Here is a 27,007-nt window from a genome sequence, read left to right as displayed (position 1 = left end):
TAATGAGAATACCCAATACCTGTGCAGTGTTTGTTTTTTATTTCCATATTTTCGGTGCTGTTTCAAAGATGATGTACAGTGGATCCTCCATTTTCGTTAGGCTCTGTTTTTGTGATTTTCAGTTATCCCCGGCTTTTTTCGTAAAAATATAGGATTGTTTTCGTTGGTTGTACGGAACACATCTGAGTGGTTGTGCATGCACAAAGCCTCCCACTCGCATTCTAAGTCTTGCATTGTTTCTCGGCGAGTGAACATAACCCTGAGAGGTCATACGAAACATTTCGTAATCATCCATTGTTTTTGCTCTTGTTTATTGTGTGTAACTGCTAAATAAGCCACCATGGGCCCAAAGGAAGCTCCTAGTGCCAGCCCTATGGTAAAGAAGGTGAGAAACACGATAGAATTCAAGAAAGAACTCGTAACAACATACGAAAGTGGAGGAGGAAGAGAGAGGAGAGAATGTGCCTTCTTCAGTGATTCTACGATATGTATGATGCTAAAGCAGCAGGAGATGATAAAGGCTATAGCGCCAGCCAGTGATAAAGTGTAGCATTAACAGTGTAGCAAGTAAGTTAAGTGATTAAGTGATAGAAAAAGGACACGAAACTAACTCCTCCAATGTTGTTGGAAGTATATAGGGCCACTTGACAACATACTCTGCCTTTGTATCTTCCACCACCCTAAACTAATGCTGGCATCTCCTCCAAGGTAAGTGTAAATATTTCTTCTTTCTTTCTTTCAACTAACCAGCCATATCCCACCGAGGCAGGGTGGCCCAAAAAGAAAAATGAAATTTCCTCTTTTTAAATTTAGTAATTTATACAGAAGAGGTTGCTAGCCCCTTGCTCCCGGCATTTTAGTCGCCTCTTACAACACGTATGGCTTGCGGAGGAAGAGTTCTGTTCCACTTCCCCATGAAGATAAGAGGAAATAAACAAAAATAAGAACTAGTAAGAAAATAGAAGGAAACCCAGAGGAGTGTATATATATATGCTTGTACATGTATGTGTAGTGTGACCTAAGTGTAAGTAGAAGTAGCAAGATGTGCCTGAAATCTTGTGTGTTTATGAGACAGAGAAAAGACACTAACAATCCTACGAGCATGTAAAACAAGTACAGTGGTACCTTGACTTACGAGTTTAATTCACTCTGTGACCCAGCTCGTAACTCAATTTGCTCATATATCAAATAAATTTTTCTCACTGAAAGTAATTGAAATTCCATTAATCCGTTCCAGCCCCCAAAAAACCACTCCAATTTTTTTGTTATGGGTTTTTAAATAAGAAAAATGTATTTATAAATAAGAAATGATTTTTGCCTTTTTTGCCAGGTCCCAGCAATGTTTCAGATATGCTGGAGTATATATGAAACCCCTTGAAGCACCGTGTAAGATGAGCGTCACTCCATTGCCGGTGGAGTGACACTCATTGTGCACTGCCTTGGCTTTGTCACTGTTACACATAAACATGTCTGTCTATCTGTTTGTTTCTATCTGTCACTCCACTGCCAGTGGAGTGTCACTCGTGGAGTGACATTTGATGATCATGCACTGCCATGGATATATTTTTCCCTGTTACAAATAAGCATGTCTGTCTATCTGTTTGTTTTTTTGTCTATTTGTCTGTCCAGCTCTATGTTTATCTCTGTCTCTGCTTATCTGTCTTTTTGTCTGCCTGTGTTTCTGTCTCCCTGTCTCTCTTCTTGTCTCTGTCTCAGAGAGAGAGGCACTCATGAACCAGCAGGTATTACACACAATGCAGAGTCATCACATCTGATTCCTGAACAAGTGAAAATGTGTATTACTTGCCAGTCATGCTCATTATGCCTTACATCTACTAGCATAGTACTGTATTACACTTTGTCTGGATTTTGTGGGTTATCCTAGGTAATTTACACTATGTATAACTGTATTTATGTGTACCTGTGAGATTGTAATAAAGTTGGTAGAATTACCGACAATATGTAAAGTAAAAGGACACAAGTGCAACTAATGTGACATTTAATTGTGGCAACGTTTCGCTCTCCAGGAGCTTTATCAAGCCATTACAAACAATACATGGACACAGAGGGTATATAAAGGCTCAGAGTGAGGTGCAATACTAGTGAGGTACCATTTCGATGTTCACTAGTGGTAGTAGTAGTAGTAGTGACAAAAGTAATACAATATGGTAGAGCAATTAATTCATACATGAGTAAAAGGATATAAAAGCTATTATTTGGGTAACATAAAAATAGGTTGGACAAATGTAGACTGGAAAGAGGCAGCATCCGTAACCTCTCCATCCGTAACAAGAAACTAAGCAGTTTGGATGTGACTTCCCTCTTCACAAAAGTACCTACCAAAAAAGCCATCGAGGTTCTACGACGTAAAGTCAATCAGGACCTTAATCTTCCTCTACTTCCCGGAGATTTTGTTGACTTGATTGAACTCTTGTGTTAATTTCAACTGTTTTTCTTTCAATAACAAGCTCTACAAACAAACCTACGGCATGGGAATGGGGTCCCCCATCAGTGACGTCCTAGCCAACTTATACATGGAACACCTAGAGTCCGAACACTTCGCCAACATCATCCCTTCAAGCATCACTTGGTTACGTTACGTGGACGACGCCCTCGTAATAACTCCCAAACGTTTTGATGTACGGAATCTTCAGGCAAGGCTCAACGCAGTTGAACCGGCGATCCAGACCAAAAGAGGCATCATCATCGGGTTTTTCCTAAGAGCATACCGAATTTGTAGTCCTGAGTTTCTTGACGAGGAATGTACATACATTCACCAAACATTCACTGAGTTACATTTTCCTTCCTTTTTCATCAAAGACTGCAAGAAAAGAGCTCTTCAGATCATTAATTCTCCACGCATCAACACCACTCCCAACAAAGTTATAATTCTTCCCAACAGCCAGGTTGCACTGAACGTCTCAAAAGTACTTTCACAAGCTAACACCAGAGTCGCCATCGCTTCTAGCACTTCAATAAAGGATCTAACCAGGACAAAATCCAAGCACCATGAACCAGTCAATGCAGGAGTTTACACTATACCCTGTGGAGGCTGTGACAAGATTTACGTAGGTGAAACAGCAAGAAACCTCGACACCCGCCTCAATGAACACATTTACGCATGTAGGAACGATAACTTGAACAACGCCTGTGTACAACACCGAAATTCCACCAATCATCTCATGAAATTCAGAGACGCCCAATTAGTGATCAAAGAAACTAATTTCCGCAGACGCAAGTGCCTCGAATCAGCACTGATCGCTGTTTCGAATACAATTAGACAAAACAACGGCAGCTTCACCATCTCCGAAGTCTTAGCAAGAATCCTCCTGAAAACAGTAAACCCTGCCATCACATAGTCTCTCCTGTTATACTACACAAAGCACATTACAGAGAGTGAACACTGAAACAAGCTGCCTCTTTCCAGTCTATATTTGTCCAACCTATTTTTATGTTACCAAAGTAATAGCTTTTATATCCTTTTACTCATGTACGAATTAATTGCTCTACCATATTGTGTTACTTTTGTCACTACTACTACTACTACTACCACTAGTGAACATCGAAATGGTACCTCATTAGTATTGCACCTCACTCTGAGCCTTTATATACCCTCTGTGTCCATGTATTGTTTGTAATGGCTTGATAAAGCTCCTGGAGAGCGAAACGTTGCCACAATTAAATGTCACATTAGTTGCACTTGTGTCCTTTTACTTTACATACCTGTGAGATAGAGACAGAGATAGACAGAGATTGATGGAGATAGACAGAGACTGAGATAGAAAGAGATAGAGATAGAGACAGAGACAGAGATAGAGACAGAGATAGAGATAGACAGACAGAGATAGAGACACAGATAGACAGAGACAGAGATAGATACAGACAGACAGAAGGAGATAGAGACAGCCAAAGCAAATCAGCCAGCCTGCCGCCCATGTATTGCACGTTCCAGAATTGTTTCTCTTTACTTAGGGCATATGTTATAGAACATTTTGGCAGGATGACACTACCAGTGGTATCAAAATTGAAAGAATTTTGCATATTACTGAGGTTTTTGACATTTCCTCTCTCCTGCGAGTGGCGGCATATCCGAAGTTCGCTTGTAACTCGGATTTTGGTTCGCAACTCAAAGCAAAAAATTGATCGAGCGACGGCTCGTAGCTCATAAAACTCCTAAGTTGGGGCCCTCGTAAATCAAGGTACTGCTGTACAGGCTTCTGTTTTACACTCACTTGACAGAATGGTAGTACCTCCTTGGGTGGTTGCTATCTACCAACCTACTACCTAGGATTTCTTATTTATAATGTGTAAATCTTTCTTATTTATAAATTAATGTGTAAATATTTCTTATAAATTAATGTGTAAATATTTCTTATTTATAAATTACGTACATTGTTTCAGTGTGAATAGTGGTGGTGGCCTCTGCTGCTGCCACCACCACCGCTATATGTGCGGCTTATGCTGTCAGTGGCCCTGATAAACCCAACAACAACAGCTCCACCACCACTCCTCACATACATAATGACATATTTTATTCATTCTAGAGTATATATCATGTTTCTATGTTATTAATATTGTTTATGTCATATTAGATGAATTGTGATAGATAAATAAGCCATAGAGTTGATATTAGCATCATATTTAAGCATTTTGTTCTGTTAACAAACAATAAACTCGCCTCCCTCTCCGCTCCTCGCCATTTTCCATGCGCCAAAAAGACTTCAATAAAGGTAAAAGTGATTTAAATGTTCATTTATCTATTTCATTTGTACTTTATATTTATTTCTCATTGTTTTCTGTATGTAAAACTATAATTATTCTCTATAAAATGTATTTTTTGTTAATACTATTGGATATCTGAAATGAATTAATTGGATTTACATTATTTCTTACATGGAAAAATTACTTTGGTTTTCGTGATTTTCGGGTTTCGTCAGACTCCCTGGAATGGATTAATCATGAAAACCGAGGGTCCACTGTAGTAAGAATTCCTGGTCAGATTCATGATAAACTTAATTGCACATGTATTGACATTATGTGGGTGCTACTTATTCTTGTGCACTGTGTTCCTTAAGAACTATTTTAAAAAAAATTTCTAATTTTATGGATTTTTTTTTTGCTTGTATTGGGGTAAGAGAGAGAAATGCATTATAACGTGATCCTTTATTGATGATGTTTTGACCAGACAGTGGGCTTTGTTAAGTCACAAACAAATAAAACCTAGATAAGTAGGATGAGTCTATATAGAGAGAGCACAGTGAGGTGCCTCACACTATTGTGATGACATACACACTACTTACATCACCTTACTGTGCTCCCATATACTATATACACAGCTGTGGAGATGACCTTATCCATGGAGGCAGATAAGGGTCAGTGGTCAGTCGCCAGTGTTCAGTGGTCAGTCGTCAGTGTTCAGTGGTCAGTCGTCACGTGAGGTCACAGACCCTGAGCTGCTTTGGGGATTAGCGTGGACGGTTACAAAGCATGGCTTGCTTCTGCAGTGTTTTAAAAACTGAGTTTGGAGAGTTGAAGGAGGAGGTCTTGCTTCTCCAGGAGGAGATTAGGAGGCTGAAGGTCCACCTCAATGGGCCTGGGAGAGAGTGTGAGGTGGTTGGAGATGTGGGGAATGAGGCTTCTAGCAGTGAGGTGCAGTCTGTCTCTCACTGTGAGGAGGCTGTAGGTGGGGAGGTAGCAACGGGTACCAGCAGTGAGGTGCAGCCCAGCACCTGCTACAAGTGGCGAGTTGTTCACAGTAATGGGAGGCGCATCAGAGTAAGGAAAGTTAAGAGTGAAGATCTGAAGGTAGGAAATCGCTTCTCTGTTCTCCAGGATGAATGTACTTCAGTGGCCAGTGAAGGTAAGGGTACTACTGCCCCTGCTAATGAAGGTAAGCGCATTCTTGTGGTTGGTGACTCTCAGGTAAGATATGTTGACCGTGCTTTTTGTAATAGGAATAAGAAGATGAGAGATAGAGTGTGCTTCCCTGGAGCTGGTGTTGGGGACATTGTCAACAGACTGGATAATATCATGTCAGGTAATGGGAACAAGCCCATTATCTGTCTCAGTGCTGGTGGAAATGATATTGGGAAGGGTAGGAGAGAAGAGCTGCTAGATAAGTACAGGTCAGCTATAGATTTCATTAAGTCTAAGGGAGGGATCCCAATCATATGTAGCATCTTGCCTAGAAGGGGAGTAGGAAATGAATGGTTGTCTAGGGCAATTGGTGTAAATTGCTGGCTAGACAGATACTGCAAGGAACTTGCAATCCCATTCATTGACAACTGGAACAACTTTTATGGCAAACATGATATGTATGCAAGGGATGGGGTACATCTCTCTGGGGCAGGGGTGGTAGCACTTGCAGACTCGATTGAGAAGGCCATTGGTGAAATGCCTATGATTTTAAACTGATGGAAGATAGAGGTATGGGTGTGTGTGGGAAACAAGCAGGTTGCAACACTAGGGTTGGAAACAGTAAATGTATAAAAGGCATTCAGCATGAAGTTATAAATAAAGACAATAGAACAGGTCAGAAAACAAAGGGGGACAGCAGAGGGCAGCAAGGGACTAGCTCCCTTAAGGTTTACTATACTAATAGCAGGAGTGTTAGAAATAAGATAGATGAGCTAAGATTAATTGCAAGTGCAGGAAACATAGATATTATTGCTATAACAGAGACCTGGCTCAATCTGAAAGATAGAGAGATGCCATCTGAATGTCACATACAAGGCTATAAATTATTCCACACTGACAGGGTCAACAGGAAAGGTGGTGGAGTAGCGATGTATGTCAGAGACAATTTAAATTGTTGTGTTAGACAAGATATTAAATTAGAAGCGTCAGCCACTGAATCTGTTTGGTTACAGCTTCTCGAGGGCCGAGAAAAACTAATTTTGGGTGTGATTTACAGGGCCCCAAATCTTGATAGGGAGTGCAGTAAACTTCTATGGGACGAAATTCGTAAGGCATCTACATACGAAAATGTTGTGCTAATGGGAGATTTCAACTATAGACAGATTGACTGGAGCAATTTGACAGGAAATTTAGAGTCGGGTGACTTTCTTGATACGATCCAGGATTGTTTTTTAAAACAGTTTGTGACAGAGCCAACTAGGGGAAATAACCTCCTTGACTTGGTTCTTGCCAGTAGGGAAACACTAATTAATAATCTTGAGGTTAATGATGAGCTTGGGGAGAGTGATCACAAATCACTCAGTTTTAACATATCATGGAATTCCCCTAATAATGGCAATCAAGTCTCCGTCCCTGACTTTCGCTTGGCTGATTTCATAGGACTGAAAAATTACTTAGGTGGGCTGAACTGGAATGACTTGACTAGGGGTCAGGTAGGTGGTGATGGTTGCCGATATGATGCTTTCCAGGGCATAGTTCTAGCTGCTCAGTCAAATTATGTTCCAAATAGGGAAATCAGATCAAACAAAAATGATCCTAAATGGATGAACAATAGATTAAAATATCTGATTGGTCAAAAGAGAGGCATATATAGGCAAATCAAAAGAGGAGAGGGGCAATTAAGAAATCGATATATTCAGTTAAAGAGAGAAATAAAAAAGGGAATTAGAAAAGCAAAAAGAGATTATGAGGTTAAAGTTGCAAGAGAATCGAAGACTAACCCAAAAGGATTCTTTCAGGTATACAGAAGTAAGATCAGGGACAAGATAGGCCCACTCAAAAGTTCCTCGGGTCAGCTCACTGACAGTGATAAGGAAATGTGTAGAATTTTTAACACATACTTCCTCTCAGTTTTTACACAGGAGGATACCAGTGATATTCCAGTAATGATAAATTATGTAGAACAGGACGATAATAAACTGTGCACTATTAGGGTCACAAGTGACATGGTCCTTAGGCAAATAGATAAATTAAAACCTAACAAATCCCCAGGCCCTGATGAACTGTATGCAAGGGTTCTAAAGGAATGTAAAGAGGAGCTTAGCACACCTTTGGCTAATCTTTTCAACATATCACTACAAACTGGCATGGTGCCAGATAAGTGGAAAATGGCAAATGTGATACCTATTTTCAAAACAGGTGACAGGTCCTTAGCTTCGAACTATAGACCAATAAGCCTAACCTCCATAGTGGGAAAATTTATGGAATCAATAATTGCCGAGGCAGTTCGTAGCCACCTTGAAAAGCATAAATTAATCAACGAATCTCAGCATGGTTTTACAAAGGGACGTTCCTGCCTTACGAATTTATTAACTTTTTTCACTAAGGTATTTGAGGAGGTAGATCATGGTAACGAATATGATATTGTGTATATGGACTTCAGTAAGGCTTTTGACAGGGTCCCACATCAGAGACTATTGAGGAAAATTAAAGCACATGGAATAGGAGGAGAAATTTTTTCCTGGATAGAGGCATGGTTGACAAATAGGCAGCAGAGAGTTTGCATAAATGGGGAGAAATCAGAGTGGGGAAGCGTCACGAGCGGTGTTCCACAGGGGTCAGTGTTGGGCCCCCTGCTGTTCACAATCTACATAAACGACATAGATGAGGGCATAAAGAGCGACATCGGCAAGTTTGCCGATGACACCAAAATAGGCCGTCGAATTCATTCTGACGAGGACATTCGAGCACTCCAGGAAGATTTGAATAGACTGATGCAGTGGTCGGAGAAGTGGCAGATGCAGTTTAATATAGACAAATGCAAAGTTCTAAATGTTGGACAGGACAATAACCATGCCACATATAAACTAAATAATGTAGATCTTAATATTACGGTTTGCGAAAAAGATTTAGGAGTTCTGGTTAGCAGTAATCTGAAACCAAGACAACAGTGCATAAGTGTTCGCAATAAAGCTAATAGAATCCTTGGCTTCATATCAAGAAGCATAAATAATAGGAGTCCTCAGGTTGTTCTTCAACTCTATACATCCTTGGTTAGGCCTCATTTAGATTATGCTGCACAGTTTTGGTCACCGTATTACAGAATGGATATAAATTCTCTGGAAAATGTACAAAGGAGGATGACAAAGATGATCCCATGTATCAGAAACCTTCCCTATGAGGATAGACTAAGGGCCCTGAAACTGCACTCTCTAGAAAGACGTAGAATTAGGGGGGATATGATTGAGGTTTATAAGTGGAAGACAGGAATAAATAAAGGGGATGTAAATAGTGTGCTGATAATATCTAGCCTAGACAGGACTCGCAGCAACGGTTTTAAGTTGGAAAAATTCAGATTCAGGAGGGATATAGGAAAGTACTGGTTTGGTAATAGAGTTGTGGATGAGTGGAACAAACTCCCAAGTACCGTTATAGAGGCCAGAACGTTGTGTAGCTTTAAAAATAGGTTGGATAAATACATGAGTAGATGTGGGTGGGTGTGAGTTAGACCTGATAGCTTGTGCTAACGGGTCGGTTGCCGTGTTCCTCCCTTGAGTCAATGTGACCTGACCTGACTAGGTTGGGTGCATTGGCTTAAGCCGGTAGGGACTTGGACCTGCCTCGCATGGGCCAGTAGGCCTTCTGCAGTGTTCCTTCGTTCTTATGTTCTTATGTTCTTATATGGGTGTGAAACTTGGGTTTTGGGCATTGCAGCAAGGAGGAGGCTGAAGGCAGTGGAAATGTTGTGTTTGAGGGCAATGTGTGATGTGGATGAAATGCAGAGAATTCAGAGTTTGGAGATTAGAAGGTGTGGAGTTACCAGAATTATGACTCACGAAATCGTAATGACACGATTCCAAACAAACCATACCCCGGCCGGGATTGAACCCGCGGTCAGAGAGTCTCAAAACTCCAGTGGCTAGCTGGTCTAGTGGCTAACGCGACGGGCTGGAGTTTTGAGACTCTCTGACCGCGGGTTCAATCCCGACCGGGGTATGGCTTACCAGAATTATAATTCTAAGGGCTGAGAATGGGTTGTTAAGATTGTTTGGGCATTTAGAGAGGATGGAACAAAATAGGATCACTTACTCACCCAAAACCAAATAAATACTGAATAACTGAACCTTATAAATTGTATAACTTAAATGTTTCTCACAATTATATCACATAAATGTTGTCACAGCTGCTCTTTGCTGATGACACTGTGCTCTTGGGAGATTCTGAAGAGAAGTTGCAGAGATTGGTGGATGAATTTGGTAGGGTGTGCAAAAGAAGAAAATTAAAGGTGAATACAGGAAAGAGTAAGGTTATGAGGATAACACAAAGATTAGGTGATGAAAGATTGAATATCAGATTGGAGGGAGAGAGTATGGAGGAGGTGAATGTATTCAGATATTTGGGAGTGGACGTGTCAGCGGATGGGTCTATGAAAGATGAGGTGAATCATAAAATTGATGAGGGAAAAAGAGTGAGTGGTGCACTTAGGAGTCTGTGGAGACAAAGAACTTTGTCCTTGGAGGCAAAGAGGGGAATGTATGAGAGTATAGTTTTACCAACGCTCTTATATGGGTGTGAAGCATGGGTGATGAATGTTGCAGCGAGGAGAAGGCTGGAGGCAGTGGAGATGTCATGTCTGAGGGCAATGTGTGGTGTGAATATAATGCAGAGAATTCGTAGTTTGGAAGTTAGGAGGAGGTGCGGGATTACCAAAACTGTTGTCCAGAGGGCTGAGGAAGGGTTGTTGAGGTGGTTCGGACATGTAGAGAGAATGGAGCAAAACAGAATGACTTCAAGAGTGTATCAGTCTGTAGTGGAAGGAAGGCGGGGTAGGGGTCGGCCTAGGAAAGGTTGGAGAGAGGGGGTAAAGGAGGTTTTGTGTGCGAGGGGCTTGGACTTCCAGCAGGTATGCATGAGCGTGTTTGATAGGAGTGAATGGAGACAAATGGTTTTTAATACTTGACGTGCTGTTGGAGTGTGAGCAAAGTAACATTTATGAAGGGGTTCAGGGAAACCGGCAGGCCGGACTTGAGTCCTGGAGATGGGAAGTACAGTGCCTGCACTCTGAAGGAGGGGTGTTAATGTTGCAGTTTAAAAACTGTAGTGTAAAGCACCCTTCTGGCAAGACAGTGATGGAGTGAATGATGGTGAAAGTTTTTCTTTTTCGGGCCACCCTGCCTTGGTGGGAATCGGCCAGTGTGACAATAAAAAAAAAAAAAAAAATGTTAAACCTAAGACCCAATCTAACTTTGTTATTTTTTAAATACACTACCTAACAGAATACTCCATTCTACTGAATGTACAGCAATGCATGCAACCATATGACCTGTCTTTGTAATACTCATTTGTGCTTTATTGTTATCTGTTTACAATAATGTTTTATCACTGATTACATCATTGCTTAGTTAATCTTAAGTTAATTTTAAGCCAGCCCGTAATGCTATGCATACAAGTGGCTTTGGCATGCTGCTCTTGCCTGTATTTTTTTGTACCTCTGTATATATGTTCAAATTATTAAATAAATAAATAAATAAATAAATAAAATAAGAGGGTATATATAAATCTGGAGTGGAAGGAAGGAAGGAAGGGTAGAGGTGGTCCCAGGAAGGGTTGGGAAGGGGTAATGGAGGTGTGAGTGCTAGGAGTTTGAACATCACACAGGCTTGCGTGAGTGCATTGAATCAGATTGGGTGGAGATAAGTGTTTTTTATAACTTGATGTACTGTTGGAGTGTGAGCAAAGTAACATTTATGAAGGAATTCAGGGAAAACTGGTTAGCTGGGCTTGGGTCCTGGAGGTGGGAAGTACAGTGCCTGCACTCTAAAGGAGGGGTGGGAATGCTGCAGTTTGGAGGGCCTTTTGAACTTAGAAGTCAGCTTCTTGCAAGACAGCAGTTGAATGAATGATATTGAATGTGTTTCCTCTTTTTTTTGGATCATCCTACCTTTGTGGAAAAACAGCTAGTGTGTTAAAGAAGAAGAAGAAGTAGAAGAAGAAGAAGAAGAAGAAGAAGAAGAAGAAGAAGAAGAAGATGAAGATGAAGATGAAGATGAAGATTATTATTATTATTGAATGGAGACAAATGGTTTTTAATACTTGACGTGCTGTTGGAGTGTGAGCAAAGTAACATTTATGAAGGGATTCAGGGAAACCGGCAGGCTGGACTTGAGTCCTGGAGACGGGAAGTACAGTGCCTGCACTCTGAAGGAGGGGTGTTAATGTTGCAGTTTAAAAACTGTAGTGTAAAGCACCCTTCTGGCAAGACAGTGATGGAGTGAATGATGGTGAAAGTTTTTCTTTTTCGGGCCACCCTGCCTTGGTGGGAATCGGCCAGCGTGTTAATAATAAAAATAATAATAATAATAATAATAATAATAATAATAATTTGTAGTAGTAGTAGTACTTGTTGTTGTTTGTTGAGAAAAATGATGTACACTTCTTTCTGTTTAAAACTTTATAGTAATAAGTACCATATATCAACAGTGCCTGTGTTAATAGATACTGGCATGAGTGTGTGTGCCAGCCAGTGGAATCATAATGGAAGTGTGATGGCTGTGGCTGGCACTCTTCATCTCTCTGGTGCTAGTGAGAAGGATTGCAATGTTGTCCAGTTTTATACTCCTTTTGGTGAGGTAAGATTTTCTAAATAATATCAATTATATCCTGATTCAACTCATTTTAGTTTTATCCTGTTTTCTAAGGTTTTGCACAGTGTAAATACCTTAGCATTTTCTTATTGTGCAATAATTAAATTTTAGTTACTGTACATATTTAAGGCAGGGTAAGTTAAATAAACCTATATATGTGCCAGTCTGGTTTTCTGCCAACTGTACTTACTAACAGTCATATGAATTCTTGAGCGGAGCACTCACTGTAACCCAGATACATTTTCATGGAGCAACTCTAACTACACCAGCAGGCAGTGACAAATCTCCATCTTGTCCCTTGGTAAGTAAGACACATATGCAACATTTAGGCATCTTTATTCCGAAACGTTTCGCCTACACAGCAGGCTTTTTCAGTTGAGTACAGAAAGTAGGCAGGAGAAGTGGAGATGTGAAGATGATGTAATCAGTCCATCACCCTTGAAGATGTAGATTTGAGGTTGTCAGTCCCTCAGCCTGGAGAAGAATTCAGTTTCATAGTCTGAAACAGTGTGAAGAACAAGCGACAGTGTGGAGACTTATGTACTGTCTGCAGGAGAGGTGTAGAGTAGTAGAAGAAAGAATGTAATCACTGAGAAGTCACATCCCTCTCAGATCCAACCATTCTCTCTTGAAAAAGTTGTCCAAGGTGTTTTCTTCTGTACCAAGATGCCATTGTGTTGTAGCGTCTGACAGAGTGAATATCAAAATGGTATACAATACCAACAAGTTGGTAAGTAAGATACATAGGCAACATTTAGGCATCTTTATTCCAGAGTGTTTTGCCTACACAATAGGCTTCTTCAGTTGAGTATAGAAAGTAAGTACTTTCTGTACTCAACTGAAGAACCCTACTGTGTAGGTGAAAAGTTTTAGAATAAAGATGCCTAAATGTTGCCTATGTGTCTTACTTACCAACTTGTCGGTATTGTATACCATTTTGATATTCATCTTGTCCCTTGTAAAACACTATATGTATGTATGTATGTATGTATGTATGTATGTATGTATGTATGTATGTATGTATGTATGTATGTATGTATGTATGCATGCATGTATCAGTCATAACTCATGAAATCATAAACATATTCTGTGATTATGTATGCATGTATTTATGTATGTTTGCATGTATGTATGCACAGTTAAGTGTCTCTAAACAAATAAAAGAATAAGCAGGACACATCTAGCAGTAGGGTGGTACCTCAGAGTAAGGATGTCAAAAAATAAATGACAAAATATATATTCAGTTAACCCTCTTGTAATGTGACTTCACATAGTTTGATTTTATTACAGTTTGATTGAAAAAGTACAAAAAATTGGATAGCAACAAAAATCTTGATATTGCACAGTGTAGTGACTGAAATAATTAGTAATCTGAAGCTGTGCAAACCTGCTGTCATAGGTTTGCACAGCATCAGGTTACACGCAAAATCTGGGTACTGAGCTCCATGGAGTTTTTCTTTCCAGTATAAGATAGGCCTAAGGGCTCAAATTAAGTTGTAATGAACAAATGTTAGTGAATAAGCAGAAGGGTGGACAAAGGGTTCGAACTGTGGTTGGCAAATTGACAGTCCAACTCTCTACCGTCTTGACTACCCAGGCCTCTAATAGGAAGAAATTGGAATTAATACTTACTGTATTATATTCCATCAGAGGCACCAACTGTAAACCAGCTGAACTCCTTCCCTTGACCCATTAGCTTTAGCAGTACAGCCTCTCCTCACTTGGCAACATACATGTACTCGTTTACCGACGACTCAGACTTACAATGGGCTCTGACCAGTATGCATACCTAAATAATGTATATTAGAGCTAATTTCCTCTATTCTGTTTATTACAATACACAGTACAGTGGACCTCCAGTTTACGATATTATTTCATTCCAGAAGTATGTTCAGGTGCCATTACTGAACGAATTTGTTCCCATAAGGAATATTGTGAATTAGATTAGTCCATTTCAGACCCCCAAACATACACGTACAAACGCACTTACATAAATACACTTACATAATTGGTCGCATTGAGAGCTGATCGTAAACCGGGGGTCCACTGTACACTGTTGTATAAACATTTAAAAATATACCAGGAATGTTATACGTAAATGTTGCAAAGGTGACATTAAAACAATATCAAAGATGGTTGATGCAAACCCACTACCATTATAGTATGCTCTTCACTTAGTGATGAATTCATTTACCAATGTGGTCTTAGGAATGGAACTTCATCATTAAGTGAGGAGAGGCTGTAGTTATATTCTTACACCATCTCTCAAGGCCACATCATCTGCAGATTCGAATTAAGTTGTAATAGTTGAGACGGTAGAGTGTCGGACTGGCAATTTGTGGACCACAGTTCGAGCCCCTCATCCACCCTTTTGTTTATTCATAAGCCTATGGGCTGAGTGTCTGGGGAGGTACTGCTCTTTCCTGCTTTCACCCCCACCACCTACACATGCTTTTCTGGGAGTGTCACCTGCCTTCTGCAGTTTGTGTTTATCAGGCAATTTTTAATATTTCAATCACTCTATCTATTCCCTTAACCTTAACTATGGTGCCCAACAGGAATACAGTACTAGTGATGCTTGAGGTGTCAAGAACAAATATAAATGTGGATCTATGACAGTACTAAACAAAGTGGAAATTTTAGAAAAGATGTACCTTTAGATGGTGCACATATGATGGAGGCTGCCTGCTGTTTTGATCCGAAAGGATTAACCTTTTGTACAACTAGAGATATTCTAGTCTTAAGTTAGGCTTAAGTTTCCTCAAAATGCTCTAGTCATTAAAGTTAAAAATAGGAGTTTGGCAATTATCCTGGTATATAAACCACCACCAGCAACTGCTGAGAAATTCAGATCAGTTAAGGATGACAGATAACTGTCTGGATAGGCTAGAAAATCCCACACCAAATATTATACTCCTTGGAAATTTTAATCTCCTGCATGTAAAATGGAAGATGTCTCAAAGCAACGTTATACCAGACATACCTCCTGGAAGAACCATGGGTCAACAGGCACATACCAGGGAACTATTGAGGGTGTGTGAAAAGTACTCATTGAACCAACAGGTAACTAATTCCACTAGAAATGAAAATACCCTGGATTTGATATTCACAAACAAAGAGGAACTGATCAGAGATATAGCAGTTACAAAAGCAATATACTCTGACCACAACATCACAGAAGTACAAATGAGTATTAACTCAGAGTTAGGAAACTACAACAATAATGTAAGAGAAGGGATGTTCAATAAGTTTAATTTCAACAATCATAGAATTGACTGGGAAAAAATAAACCAAGAACTGTCAGACATATCCTGGGAATCAGACATGAGTGACCTAAATCCCCACCAGTGCCTAGAGAAGCTGAATATAGAACCATACAAAGGGGTTGTTGAGGTGGTTTGGTCATTTAGAGAGAATGGATCAGAGTAGAATGACATGGAGAGCATTTAAATCTGTAGGAGAAGGAAGGCGGGGTAGGGGTCGTCCTCGAAAAGGTTGGAAGGAAAGGGTAAGGGAGGTTTTGTGGGCGAGGGGCTTGGACTTCCAGCAGGCGTGCATGAGCGTGTTCGATAGGAGTGAATGGAGACGAATGGTATTTGGGGCCTGACGATCTGTTGGGGTGTGAGCATGGTAATATTTATTGAAGGGATTCAGGGAAACCGGTTATTTTTATATAGCCAGATTTGAGTCCTGGAAATGGGAAGTACAATGCCTGCAATCTAAAGGAGGGGTTTTGGGATATTAGCAGTTTGGAGGGATATGTTGTGTATCTTTATACGTACGTATATGCTTCTAAACTGTTGTGTTCTGAGCACCTCTGCAAAAACAGTGATTATGTGTGAGTGAGGTGAAAGTGTTGAATGATGATGAAAGTATATTCTTTTTGAGGATTTTCTTTCTTTTTGGGCCACCCTGCCTCGGTGGGAGACGGCCGACTTGTTGAAAAAAAAAGAAAAAAAGTCTGTATTAAACACGTACCATTGAGGAAGCCCAAAAGAAGATTATGTATAGAGAAAGAGCTTAGGAGATGGTACAGAAGAAGAAAATGGGTTACTGAATTGCTTAAAAACACAAATATGCTGCAACAGAGGAAAGAGAGCCTTAGCCGAGAGATCGCTGAATTAGAGCAAAAACTAAGGATATACCTAACAGAAGAAGTACAAAGGGAACAAAAGGCCATACAGGATATTGCAAGAAACCCAAAATATTTATATTCCTATGCAAAATTCAAGGTAAGAACTACCTGTAGAATTGGACCATTATTGAGAGGAGACTCATATACTTATGATGAACAGGAAATGAGTGAAATTCTAAAAGAACAGTATGAGTCAGTGTTCAGCAACCCACTAAATGACAGCAAGGTAGAGAATGCAGAAACATTTTTGACTTCGGCAGAAGGCAGCACGGACCAGCTAACTGATATTGGTATAGATCCCATAGATTTCAGAAAAGTAATGGATAACATGCCCACTCACTCAGCACCTGGACCAGATTCATGGAATGCTCTGTTTATGAAGAAGTGCAAAGTACCACTAGCACGAGCCCTCAGTATACTTTGGAGAAAGCCTAGATCTAGGTGAAATACCAGAGACCTTAAAGAGTGCAGACATTGCTCTGTTGCATAAGGGAGGTAGTAGAGCACTAGCTAAAAATTATGGACCAGTAGCCCTAACTTCCCACATAAAAATCTTCGATAGAGTGATGAAATGGGAGAGCACAACTGGCATAACCCAAACCAGCTTGGTTTGAGAGCAGGATGATCATGCCTGTCACAGTTGCTGAACCGCTATGACATAATTACGGAGGCGTTGGAAGATGACAAAACGCAGATGTGATATACACAGATTTTGCAATAGCATTTGACAAATGCGATCACGGAGTGATAGCGCACAAAATGAGGGCCATAGGCATTATGGGGAACGTAGGCAGATGGATTCTCGGGTTCCTAACACACAGAACACAAATAGTAGTAGTAAACAGAGCAAAATCCAGCATCAGTGAGGGAAAAAGTTCAGTTCGCCAAGGCACTGTCCTGGCACCTCTGCTGTTTCTCATCCTCATAGCAGACACAGATAAAAACACCCATCACAGTTTTGTATCATCACTTGCAAATGACATTAATATAGCATGAAAGTCACGAAGGTAAAAGACACTGAAAAATTACAGGAAAACGGTTTTCCACTGGGCAGTGGAGAATGACATGACATTCATTGGTGATAAGTTCCAGCTGCTTAGGTATGGAAAGAATGAAGAACTCAAAAGGAACACTGTCTGCAAAACTCAAGAGGATCACCAAATGGAATGAAAGGAACACGTAAAAGACTTGGGAATAATTATACAGTATCAGCTGACCTTTCTTTCAAAGAACATAAGATCATGACAGCTAGGAGGATGATGGGATGGGTATTGAGAACTTTCACAACAAAGGAAATAATGCCAAGGGTGGCACTCTTCAAATCGCTAGTGCTCCCTCATTTGGAATATTGCTCAGTGTTGATGGCCCCATTCAAGGCAGGAGAAATATCAGATCTTGAACAAATATAGAGATTGTTTATGGCTCACACGGAGCCAGTAAAGTATTTAAATTACTGGGAACACCTTAAAGTCTTGAATGTATACTCACTGGAGCAGAAGAGAGAGAGAGAGATACATGACAATACCTGAAAAGTACTTGAGGTCCTGGTCTCAAATCTGCACACTGCCATAACAACATACTGGAGTGAGAGAGATGGAAGGAAGTGCAAAATAAACCCAGTGAGGAGCAGGGGTGTGGTGGGCACAATAAGGGAATACTGTATCAACATTTGTGGCTCCAGACTATTCAACATCTTACCAGAAGACATCAGAAACATGGCTGGAATAAGTGTAGAAGTCTTCAAGAGAAAACTGGACAAGTATCTTCACCAGGTGCCAGATCAACCAGGCTGTGATGGATATGTGGGGCAATGGGCCCCCAGCAGCAACAGTCTGGTTGACCAGGCAAGCACCAGACGAGCCTGACCCATGGCCAAGCTCCGAGAGTAGCAAGTCTCTCAAAACTCTGCATGCACAACTAAATGTCACCCATCTTTATATAAATATTGTCATGCTAAAATAGAACATTATTATTATTATTATGATTATTATGAGAAGAAAATAAGAGTTTGTACTATAAGTGGTACTGATTGTGACTTACTAAACAGATGTCATTGGTCAATACATTAAAATAAGATGGAAAAGTTACAGCATGTTTAGATTGAGGAAAAAAAAAAAAACAAAGAAAGGGGCCTCTGCTTTATGCTCTGATAATAAGACACGAAACCTTATTTTATTATAAAACTGTGTGTGTGAAGAAAGGGAAACCTTCACAACAGTATGTGTTTAGTGCTGGATGGTTTGAAAGCTTTAAACAAGCAAAAGTGGCTTCATAACACAAATTTAACCCCTTCAGGGTCCAAGGCCAAAATCTGAAGTGGTGCTCCAGTGTCCAAGAAATTTTGAAAAAAAAAAAAAAAAAATTCTTACAGAATTAAAGAGTATATTTTTGTGAAGGTAATAAGACAAAAAAAAAATTTTCTGATCAGTACTTACCGAGATAGTGCCGAGAAGTTGACCCAAAATGACGTGGTGGCGGCAACATCGACGATTTCCACATAAGCGCATTACGTACTTTATTTAACGTTTTTTGTAGTTTTTTCTTTTCTTTTCTAATTTTTTTCTTTTCCTACTAACATTTGGGGCCTGAGAGACCAATACTGTACATAATGTATACAGTGGACCCTCGACATTCGATACTAATCCGTTCCTGAAAGCTATCGAATGTCGAAAATATCGAAAGTCAAATTAATTTTTCCCATGAGAAATAATGGAAATCAAATTAATCTGTGCAAGACACCCAAAAGTATGAAAAAAAAAAATTCACCACATGAAATATTAAGTTTAATGCAATAGAATAATTACAATAACAACAATAACAATAGAATAATAACAATAGAATAATTGACACTTACCTTTAATGAAGATCTGGTGATGATTGATGGAATGGAAGAAGGGGAGAGTGTCGAAGTTGTTACTGTTTAGAAGGGGAATCCCCTTCCATTAGGATTTGAGGTAGCAAGTCCTTTTCCGGGGTTACTTCCCTTCTTTTAATGCCACTAGGGTCAGCTTGAAAGTCGCTGGACCTCTGTCGCCGTTCCTTTAAGATTTGTCTAAAATGGGCCATAACATTGTCATTGTAATAGTCACCAGCACGGCTTGCAATCAGGGCCGGATTAAGAAGTCTCCGGGCCCTAAGCTATTCAGATTGGCGGGGCCCCTTTGAGTTACAGGTAAGCGAAGCGACCCCTTCCAGCTTGGGGTTGGGGGGGGGGGGTCGGTGTGAGCCTGTTTAAGGTCTAATTAAATACATTCTGGCTATTTAGATTAAATTTAATAGGGAAAGTACATCAAGACAACCAAAACCATTTACCAACAGCCATTATAACTATCTTGTTAAATCATTCATTTTAAAGAGAATAAACTCAAGACAGCATAGTATTACTAGATTAGGCTATTAAAGTAGTGACATCATGTACCTATTATATTCAGCATAACCACTACAGCACTATTATTCCCTTTATAAATCACTGACCATTATTGTTATCATTGCATCATGCATAAGACTATCAAATCATATAAACTCAAGAAAGTAAAGAATTGTTTATATTCACAGGCACTTCTTAAATAAATTTTTTTCTGGATTTCATATTGGCAAAATCATCAATTATATTCTGAAAATCAATATTTCTTGTTAGATCAGACTCAGTGGTCAACAAGGCTAGGTTACACAATTTGTCTTGGCTCATTGTTGAACGGAGCTGGTTTTTCACTCTTTTCAAAACAGAAAATGAATGTTCTCCTTCACAGTTAGTAGCTGGAAGTGTTAGGTAAAGGCAATACACTATGTCAACATTAGGGAAGGTTTCTGAGATACCTGCATTTCTTAAATGTTTCAAAGCAGCTGAGGGTGCACATTTTTCAGGTGGAGCTTTAATCTGATTCATATACCCAGAAAAATGAAATATTTCTTCAACAAATGTGTCCTGAACATCTGCTGAAAGGTGTTGTTGCAACTTTAATGCAGCTTCTCTCAATTCTGCATCTGGCATAGTAGTAATTTTGAACAGAAATCCAAACTTGTCATTGAGATTCTGGTAGATTTCTTTTCTTTTCACCAATTCTGTAATCAGTGAATCCAGAATAACGAAGTATGTAGCTGTCTTACATTTCTGCCTTGGTAGCAACACAATTTCATTGTCTGGCTCTTCAAAATTGCGTTTCCTCTTCCTTGACCGCTGATGATCAGCCCGGTAACTGTAGTCTTTCACCAGCAGTTTAGCTTTCTCTTCAAACATTTCAAAAGCTTCATCATTGCGAAGTGAGCTTACAAATTCCACTAAGCCTGCATAGAGGTTAGCACAAGTAGCCATTTCAATTTCAATTTTCTGAAGTGTCTTGTTCGTGGCATTTAACCGTTCCAGTATACAGTCCCAAAGCACACAGAGTAAGGTCAATTCAAAATCTTCCAATTTTGATGCTAAGCTGGCTGCTTCGCTTCTTGTAGTTGTTGTCTGGTCTTCATCCTCTGCTATTTGGATCAAAGCAGAACGTATTTCAGCAAAGCTGTCTTTCAAAGCATGTGTTGCATCATGCTGCGCTGACCACCTTGTTGTTGATAATGATTTGATGACATCTCCATGAATGGTTGACTTGAGTATACTCCACCGATGCGTTGAAGCAGAGAAAAAATTAAAGAGTGCTTGTAAAAGTCCAAAAAATGAAACTGCAGTGACACAACACTCCACAGCACATGACCCAACAAGATTAAGAGAATGTGCTGAGCAGGGCACATATTCAGCAAGTGGGTTGATTTGCTTGATACGGGCTTGTAATCCATTATATTTACCCGACATGTTACTTGCATTGTCGTAGCTCTGGCCACGGCAATCCATAATAGAGAGATCATGTTCAGGCAGAGTATCCAGTACTACATTCATCATTGTTTCTCCATCATGGCCTGAAAGAGGAATGAATTTTATAAAGCGCTCTACAGGCTTACCACTGGAGTCGACAAAGCGAACAATGAATGTCAATTGATCTGTATGTGAAATATCTGGTGTTGAATCTACACTTATTGCAAAGTATTTTGCAGTTTTCACAGCTGCTATGATGTTATTGAGGACCTTCTTAGTCATCAGTTCAATAAATTCATTGCATATAGTAGATGACATGTAGGATACAATGCCTCTTCCTGCATTCCCAAGGCGTGACATATGATTTGCTAAGAATGGATCGAATTGTGCTAACAGTTCTATGATCCCTAGGAAATTGCCATTGTTTTCCAAACCAAAAACCTCATTTTCTCCACGGAAAGCAAGTCCTCTTAGAGCTAAGAATTTTACAACAGCAACAACTCTTTCTAGAACTTTTCTCCAATTAGTGCGCTCTTTTTCAGTTTGATTTTCCAAATGAGAATCCAATAAGCCTTTTTTCTGTGCACGAAATACACTGGCTAAAATGCAGCTCCTGTGAGTGGTGCTGTTTTCATGTTCCTCGAAACGCTTGGAATTTTTCCAGTCATTGAACCCCTGTGTGAAGGTATTTTCTTTGGTAGAAAATAGCTTGCATGCTGAACAGTACACTTTTTCTGAGCTTTCAGAGTATACCATCCATGATCTTTTCACAGTTTCTGAATTTGCAAGCTTCCTATAAAACATAGATGACTTTAAACAATGACGACTTCCATCATCATAAATCCTTGCTGATTTCCTAAAGTCAATGTTCAGAGTTTGACTGAAGTTTTCTGCAATGAAAGCATTACGTAGAGAATCTGTGATTACATTTGGCCATGAGGCAGGATCTTTTAAGACAAATCCTGTGGATGAAATGTCCGTTGAGACATTGAGAGGAGACACAAAAGAAGTAGATGCTGGCTGAGAAATAATGGAGGGAGGGCTTCCTGTATGATCTGACGTATCTGCAGATTCAACTGTACTGGTAACATCAGAAACTGTTTTCGTGAGCATGTCTGTGATCTTTCTGCAGCTTCCTACATCTTTCTTTTTCTGTTCTTCTTGAATTTTCTTCTTTCTTTTCTGTGACCCACTCGCATAAGAACGTCCAACATCACGTTCACGAGATGCCATAATGAGGATGTATCACTGTCTGTAATCATGCAAATACAAATTTTTCATTATCAATTATTATTAATTTTTTAATTATTAAATTTTTTTTTTCTGTCAATTGGGGGGATATGGCCCTTGTAGCCCCCTTTCCTCTGGCTGTGCATCTAAAAATTCAAAACGTTACCAGAAAGGAGTCATATACAGAACTTTTACCATAGATTAGGTTAGTGATTTGGGCTACGAATATTTTACTAATTCATCCTCCTTGATCTCCAATTTACTTAAACAGAAATCATACCGAGTATAAGAACAATGCACAATGGTATTTATATTACCATTTTCATAACTAAACTAATCATTATGTTTTGCATGATATATGGCCTACCACCATAGATAAGGACATGAGAATTAAAGAATGCAGAGACAATTTTCAGTTTCACTCAACCAATGATTTTCTGATGTGGCTTATGTGTTTCTGGGGAAATATGTAGTAAATTAATTGATGTTCTACATCACTTCCGTCGCAACTTGAAAACTAAGCATTTGCGACGGAAGTGATGTAGAACATCAATCAATTGAGATCTGTTATTGAAATGATAAAGACTTAAAGACAGGACAAAGTGCTTTTAAAACCTACAAACGGAAGTCAGTTTGCATTTTTAGGTTTTTCTTTATAGTATTTTTACCAAAAATGTGTCTTTACTGGTCCATGCGTCTTTACTGGTCAAGTAACCCTATCAGGTACCTCCCTTAACATTTAGAGGCGAAAACAAACATTTATCCATACACATCAATGTCTATCAACAACACTTCAGTTAATTTGTCACAGTACAAGTCTAGATAACGTGTAATTACTACAGAAAATTGGAGAGGAATCTCCCATACTCACCCATTAGCGGGAAAACACAGCTGTTCTGATGTAAACAAAGGCGTGTTGAGTGTTGCCATCTATGGTTAGGTTTATTTATTTTTATTTTATTTTATTTCATTATTTATTTTTGTTTTGATTAATTTTTAAAAATCAATTTTACTTTCCAAACACTTGAACTTTTTAGGTAGGGACCCCTTTGCACTTGCACCATGTGCGCAGTCTTGGATGAGCCCCTGAACCCCTTGGACCGCGGGGCCCCCAAATGCGCGGGGCCCTAGGCAAATGCCTAGTTTGCCTATGCGGTAATCCAGCCCTGCTTGCAATAGCTGTGTTAGGGTGATTTTCATCCATAAAGGTTTGCAGTTCAACCCACTTTGCACACATTTCCTTAATTTTTGAAGTAGGCACAATGGAGTCCACAACTGGCATAGGCTTCTCAGGGTTAGCCCCAAACCCTTCAAAATCTTTCTTAATTTCCATACTAATTCTCACTCTTTTTACCACAGGGTTGGCACTAGAAGCTTTCTTGGGGCCCATGGTGACTTATTTTGCAGAAACAAGCACCAAAAACAGTGATAATATGGATAATATGGAATGTACCTAATGTATCCTTAGATGCGTGCATACTGGCAGGCTTGTAAACACTGGCACACACGGGGCAGTTCAGGCCACACGTGGACACATCTTGTACGAATCATATCGAATGTCGAGGCAAAATTTTTGCGTTAAAATGCATCGAATGTCGGATTTATCGAATGTCGATGCCATCGAATGTCGGGGGTCTACTGTATATATAAACTCACTGTATTGAACACAATAACTGCACTAAAGTTATTATCATATTATTGTTTACCACTTTTGTTTACTACAATAAACATGCACAAATCTTGTATAATACTAATGTTCTATCATATATTGTACATATTTACATATTTACAATCACTGGACATGGTTTTAGAACTGCTGGAGCTTGTGGAACTCCTTGAAACAAGGCACCATGCACAGAGGCACCTTACATTCCTCACACATAAACTGAGTGTCTTTGCATCTTTGTTGCCATTGTTTTGTTTGTGCACAGACAACACATCTCTTCTGAGCAAATTTCTTCTGAGTTGAAGGAAGCTGTATTATGAAATGATCACCTTCCCTCCTCAAACGCTTGGGTATATCCTGAGGAGTTCGAGGACCTTGTTGTATAGCAGGTGTTGTTACCTGGTACTTCATTATGAGTTGTCTGACAACAGACAAACAAAATTCACCATACGGTGGTCTGTTGCCAGTCTTCATTTGGTATATATTATATGCATTGAGCATTGAAATGTCCATGAGATGGAAGAAAATTTCATGTACCACTTGTAACTTTTGCGAACACAATCAACAAAGCCAATCTGCATGTCACATTTGTCAACCAAGCACATGTTTTGTGTACAGTCAATCACTGTCACTGGTTTTTGAATACATTCATTAGTCACTTGATCAACTTTGCCACTGTCTTGCATTTCGTTACGGTGAATGGTTGTCAACAATGTGACATCTCGTTTGTCATGCCACCATAATGCCATGATGTCATTGGCAGTAAACACCTGCACGTCATCACCACGAGCACCTGCATTGAGCCTGGGCATATGATTACGATTAGAATGCACTGTGCCACACACATCTGTCTTGTTCACTCGCAAGAAATCACTGAGTAAAGGGCTTGTGTACCAGTTATCGGTATATAATGTATGCCCCTTACCAATATAAGGTGCCATCATGCTTCTCACTACGTCACCTGAGATACCCAATAACATCTTGGTATCTTTCAGTGTTTTACTTCCCGTGTATACAACAATATCCAATACCAGGCCACTGTCACAGTCACAGAGTACAAACAGTTTTATACCAAAGCGTTTCCTCTTGCTCGGTATATACTGTTTGAATGACAGCCTACCTTTGAACAAAATCAAAGACTTGTCAATTACAAGATTCTTGAGTGGATAAAAGTACATGCTGAACTTTTGTTTGAGATACATAAAAACATTTCTAATCTTGTATAACCTGTCACTTCTGTCAGGCCTGGTTTTGTCAGAGAAGTGCAACATACGTAAGAGTAAGATAAACCTGTTCACTGGGATGATTTCACTGAAGACCGGGGTAGAAATTAGCCGATCTGTGGACCAGTATGATTTTATATTATGCTTATAGACATGAGGCATAAGCATTATTGTTGCAAAAAGCAAATACATTTCTGCAACACTTGTCTCTTTCCACCTGTGTAGTCTTGACTGTGGTGATATGATCGTATTTGCCATGGTGTACTCAAAATACAGAGGACCCCCGCTTAACGATCACCTCCCAATGCGACCAATTATGTAAGTGTATTTATGTAAGTGCGTTTGTACGTGTATGTTTGGGGGTCTGAAATGGACTAATCTACTTCACAATATTCCTTATTGGAACAAATTCGGTCAGTACTGGCACCTGAACATACTTCTGGAATGAAAAAATATCGTTAACCGGGGGTCCACTGTACTTGTTACTTTCCCTGACAATAATTTCCATCAAGGGCTGGTCAAAGAATATTTAAAAAAATTCCAGTTCATTGGCCGTGGTTCCAAGGGGACAAGTAGGTAGAATTCCACTTTGAGAGTCATCAAAGTGGTGGGGCTTGGGAACAAAATTGGGATTTTGCTGCCAATCCCAGATACGGTTTGCTGGTGGATACTGGACATCATAGGCTGGTTGTGCGGGTAGTTGTGGTTGTGGTGGGCTGGCGGCTGACGCTCCGCTATGTCCTTGAACTGCAGAGTCAGCAGTGTGGGTCCCAGCCTGGGCTGGTGAGTCACGCATGGCCATGGCACTACCATAACCACTACCACCATCTATTGATGCCTGTGGTCTATCCATGCCAAGTGTAGCCACATCATCCTCACTATCACTGTCTATACCTGGTGTAGGGCCACAGGATGTACTCTGGGATGTACTCCATCCCCTGGGCACGGCATAGGGTACATTACCTGAGCGCATGCGGCAGCATACATACCAACGTTTCACTGGTGAATATGTTTCCTCACTATCACTACTTGAATGATCGTCAAGAGCAATAAAATCACAATCCACGTCACTATCATCATCATTACTGAAGTCAGAGGCCTGGCCACGCGAAAATAATAGTTTTCTCTTGCGTTGAGGTACAACTGACTGTGACTGAGGAGTGCCCACACCAGAGGTAGAAGGTTGAGGATCGTCTGGTTTTTCTGCACTATTATCGATATCCTGGTCATTCCTTTCGGTCACTAACTGATCAAAGCCAAATAATTCATCTTCATTTCCACTTCCATCAGTGTCAGAACTATCAGATAGGAAGAGGAGAGTCCCAATTTTCCTTGGAGTGAGAGCTGCCTTGCGATGAGGCATGGTGAGCAAGGGTAACTGAGCCGGCATTCCCACAATGCTATGCGGACGCCTAGATTTTTTGTTTATGGCGCACACCCACCACACAGACCCGTTCT

At 40.0% G+C, this 27,007-nt stretch overlaps 1 protein-coding gene across 3 annotated transcripts in view; it reads left to right on the top strand.

Moving 5' to 3' along the window:
- Nucleotides 1-27,007, top strand: part of Oseg4 (intraflagellar transport protein Oseg4) — a 196,924-nt gene that overhangs the window by 40,423 nt on the left and 129,494 nt on the right. For all 3 annotated transcript variants that reach the window (XR_008409185.2, XR_008409184.2, XM_053797432.2), the window contains exon 7: nt 12,337-12,485. Coding sequence is in view for 1 of the 3 variants with exons in the window: in XM_053797432.2 (XP_053653407.1) it covers nt 12,337-12,485 (149 nt within the window). In the remaining 2 variants the exon portion in view is untranslated. The remainder of the gene's footprint in view (nt 1-12,336; nt 12,486-27,007) is intronic.

This window comes from Cherax quadricarinatus, chromosome 86, assembly GCF_038502225.1.
Source record: "Cherax quadricarinatus isolate ZL_2023a chromosome 86, ASM3850222v1, whole genome shotgun sequence".
Lineage (NCBI taxonomy): Eukaryota > Metazoa > Arthropoda > Malacostraca > Decapoda > Parastacidae > Cherax > Cherax quadricarinatus.
The sequence above is the reverse complement of the archived record's forward strand: the minus strand, read 5'-3'. Positions and strand labels throughout refer to the sequence as shown.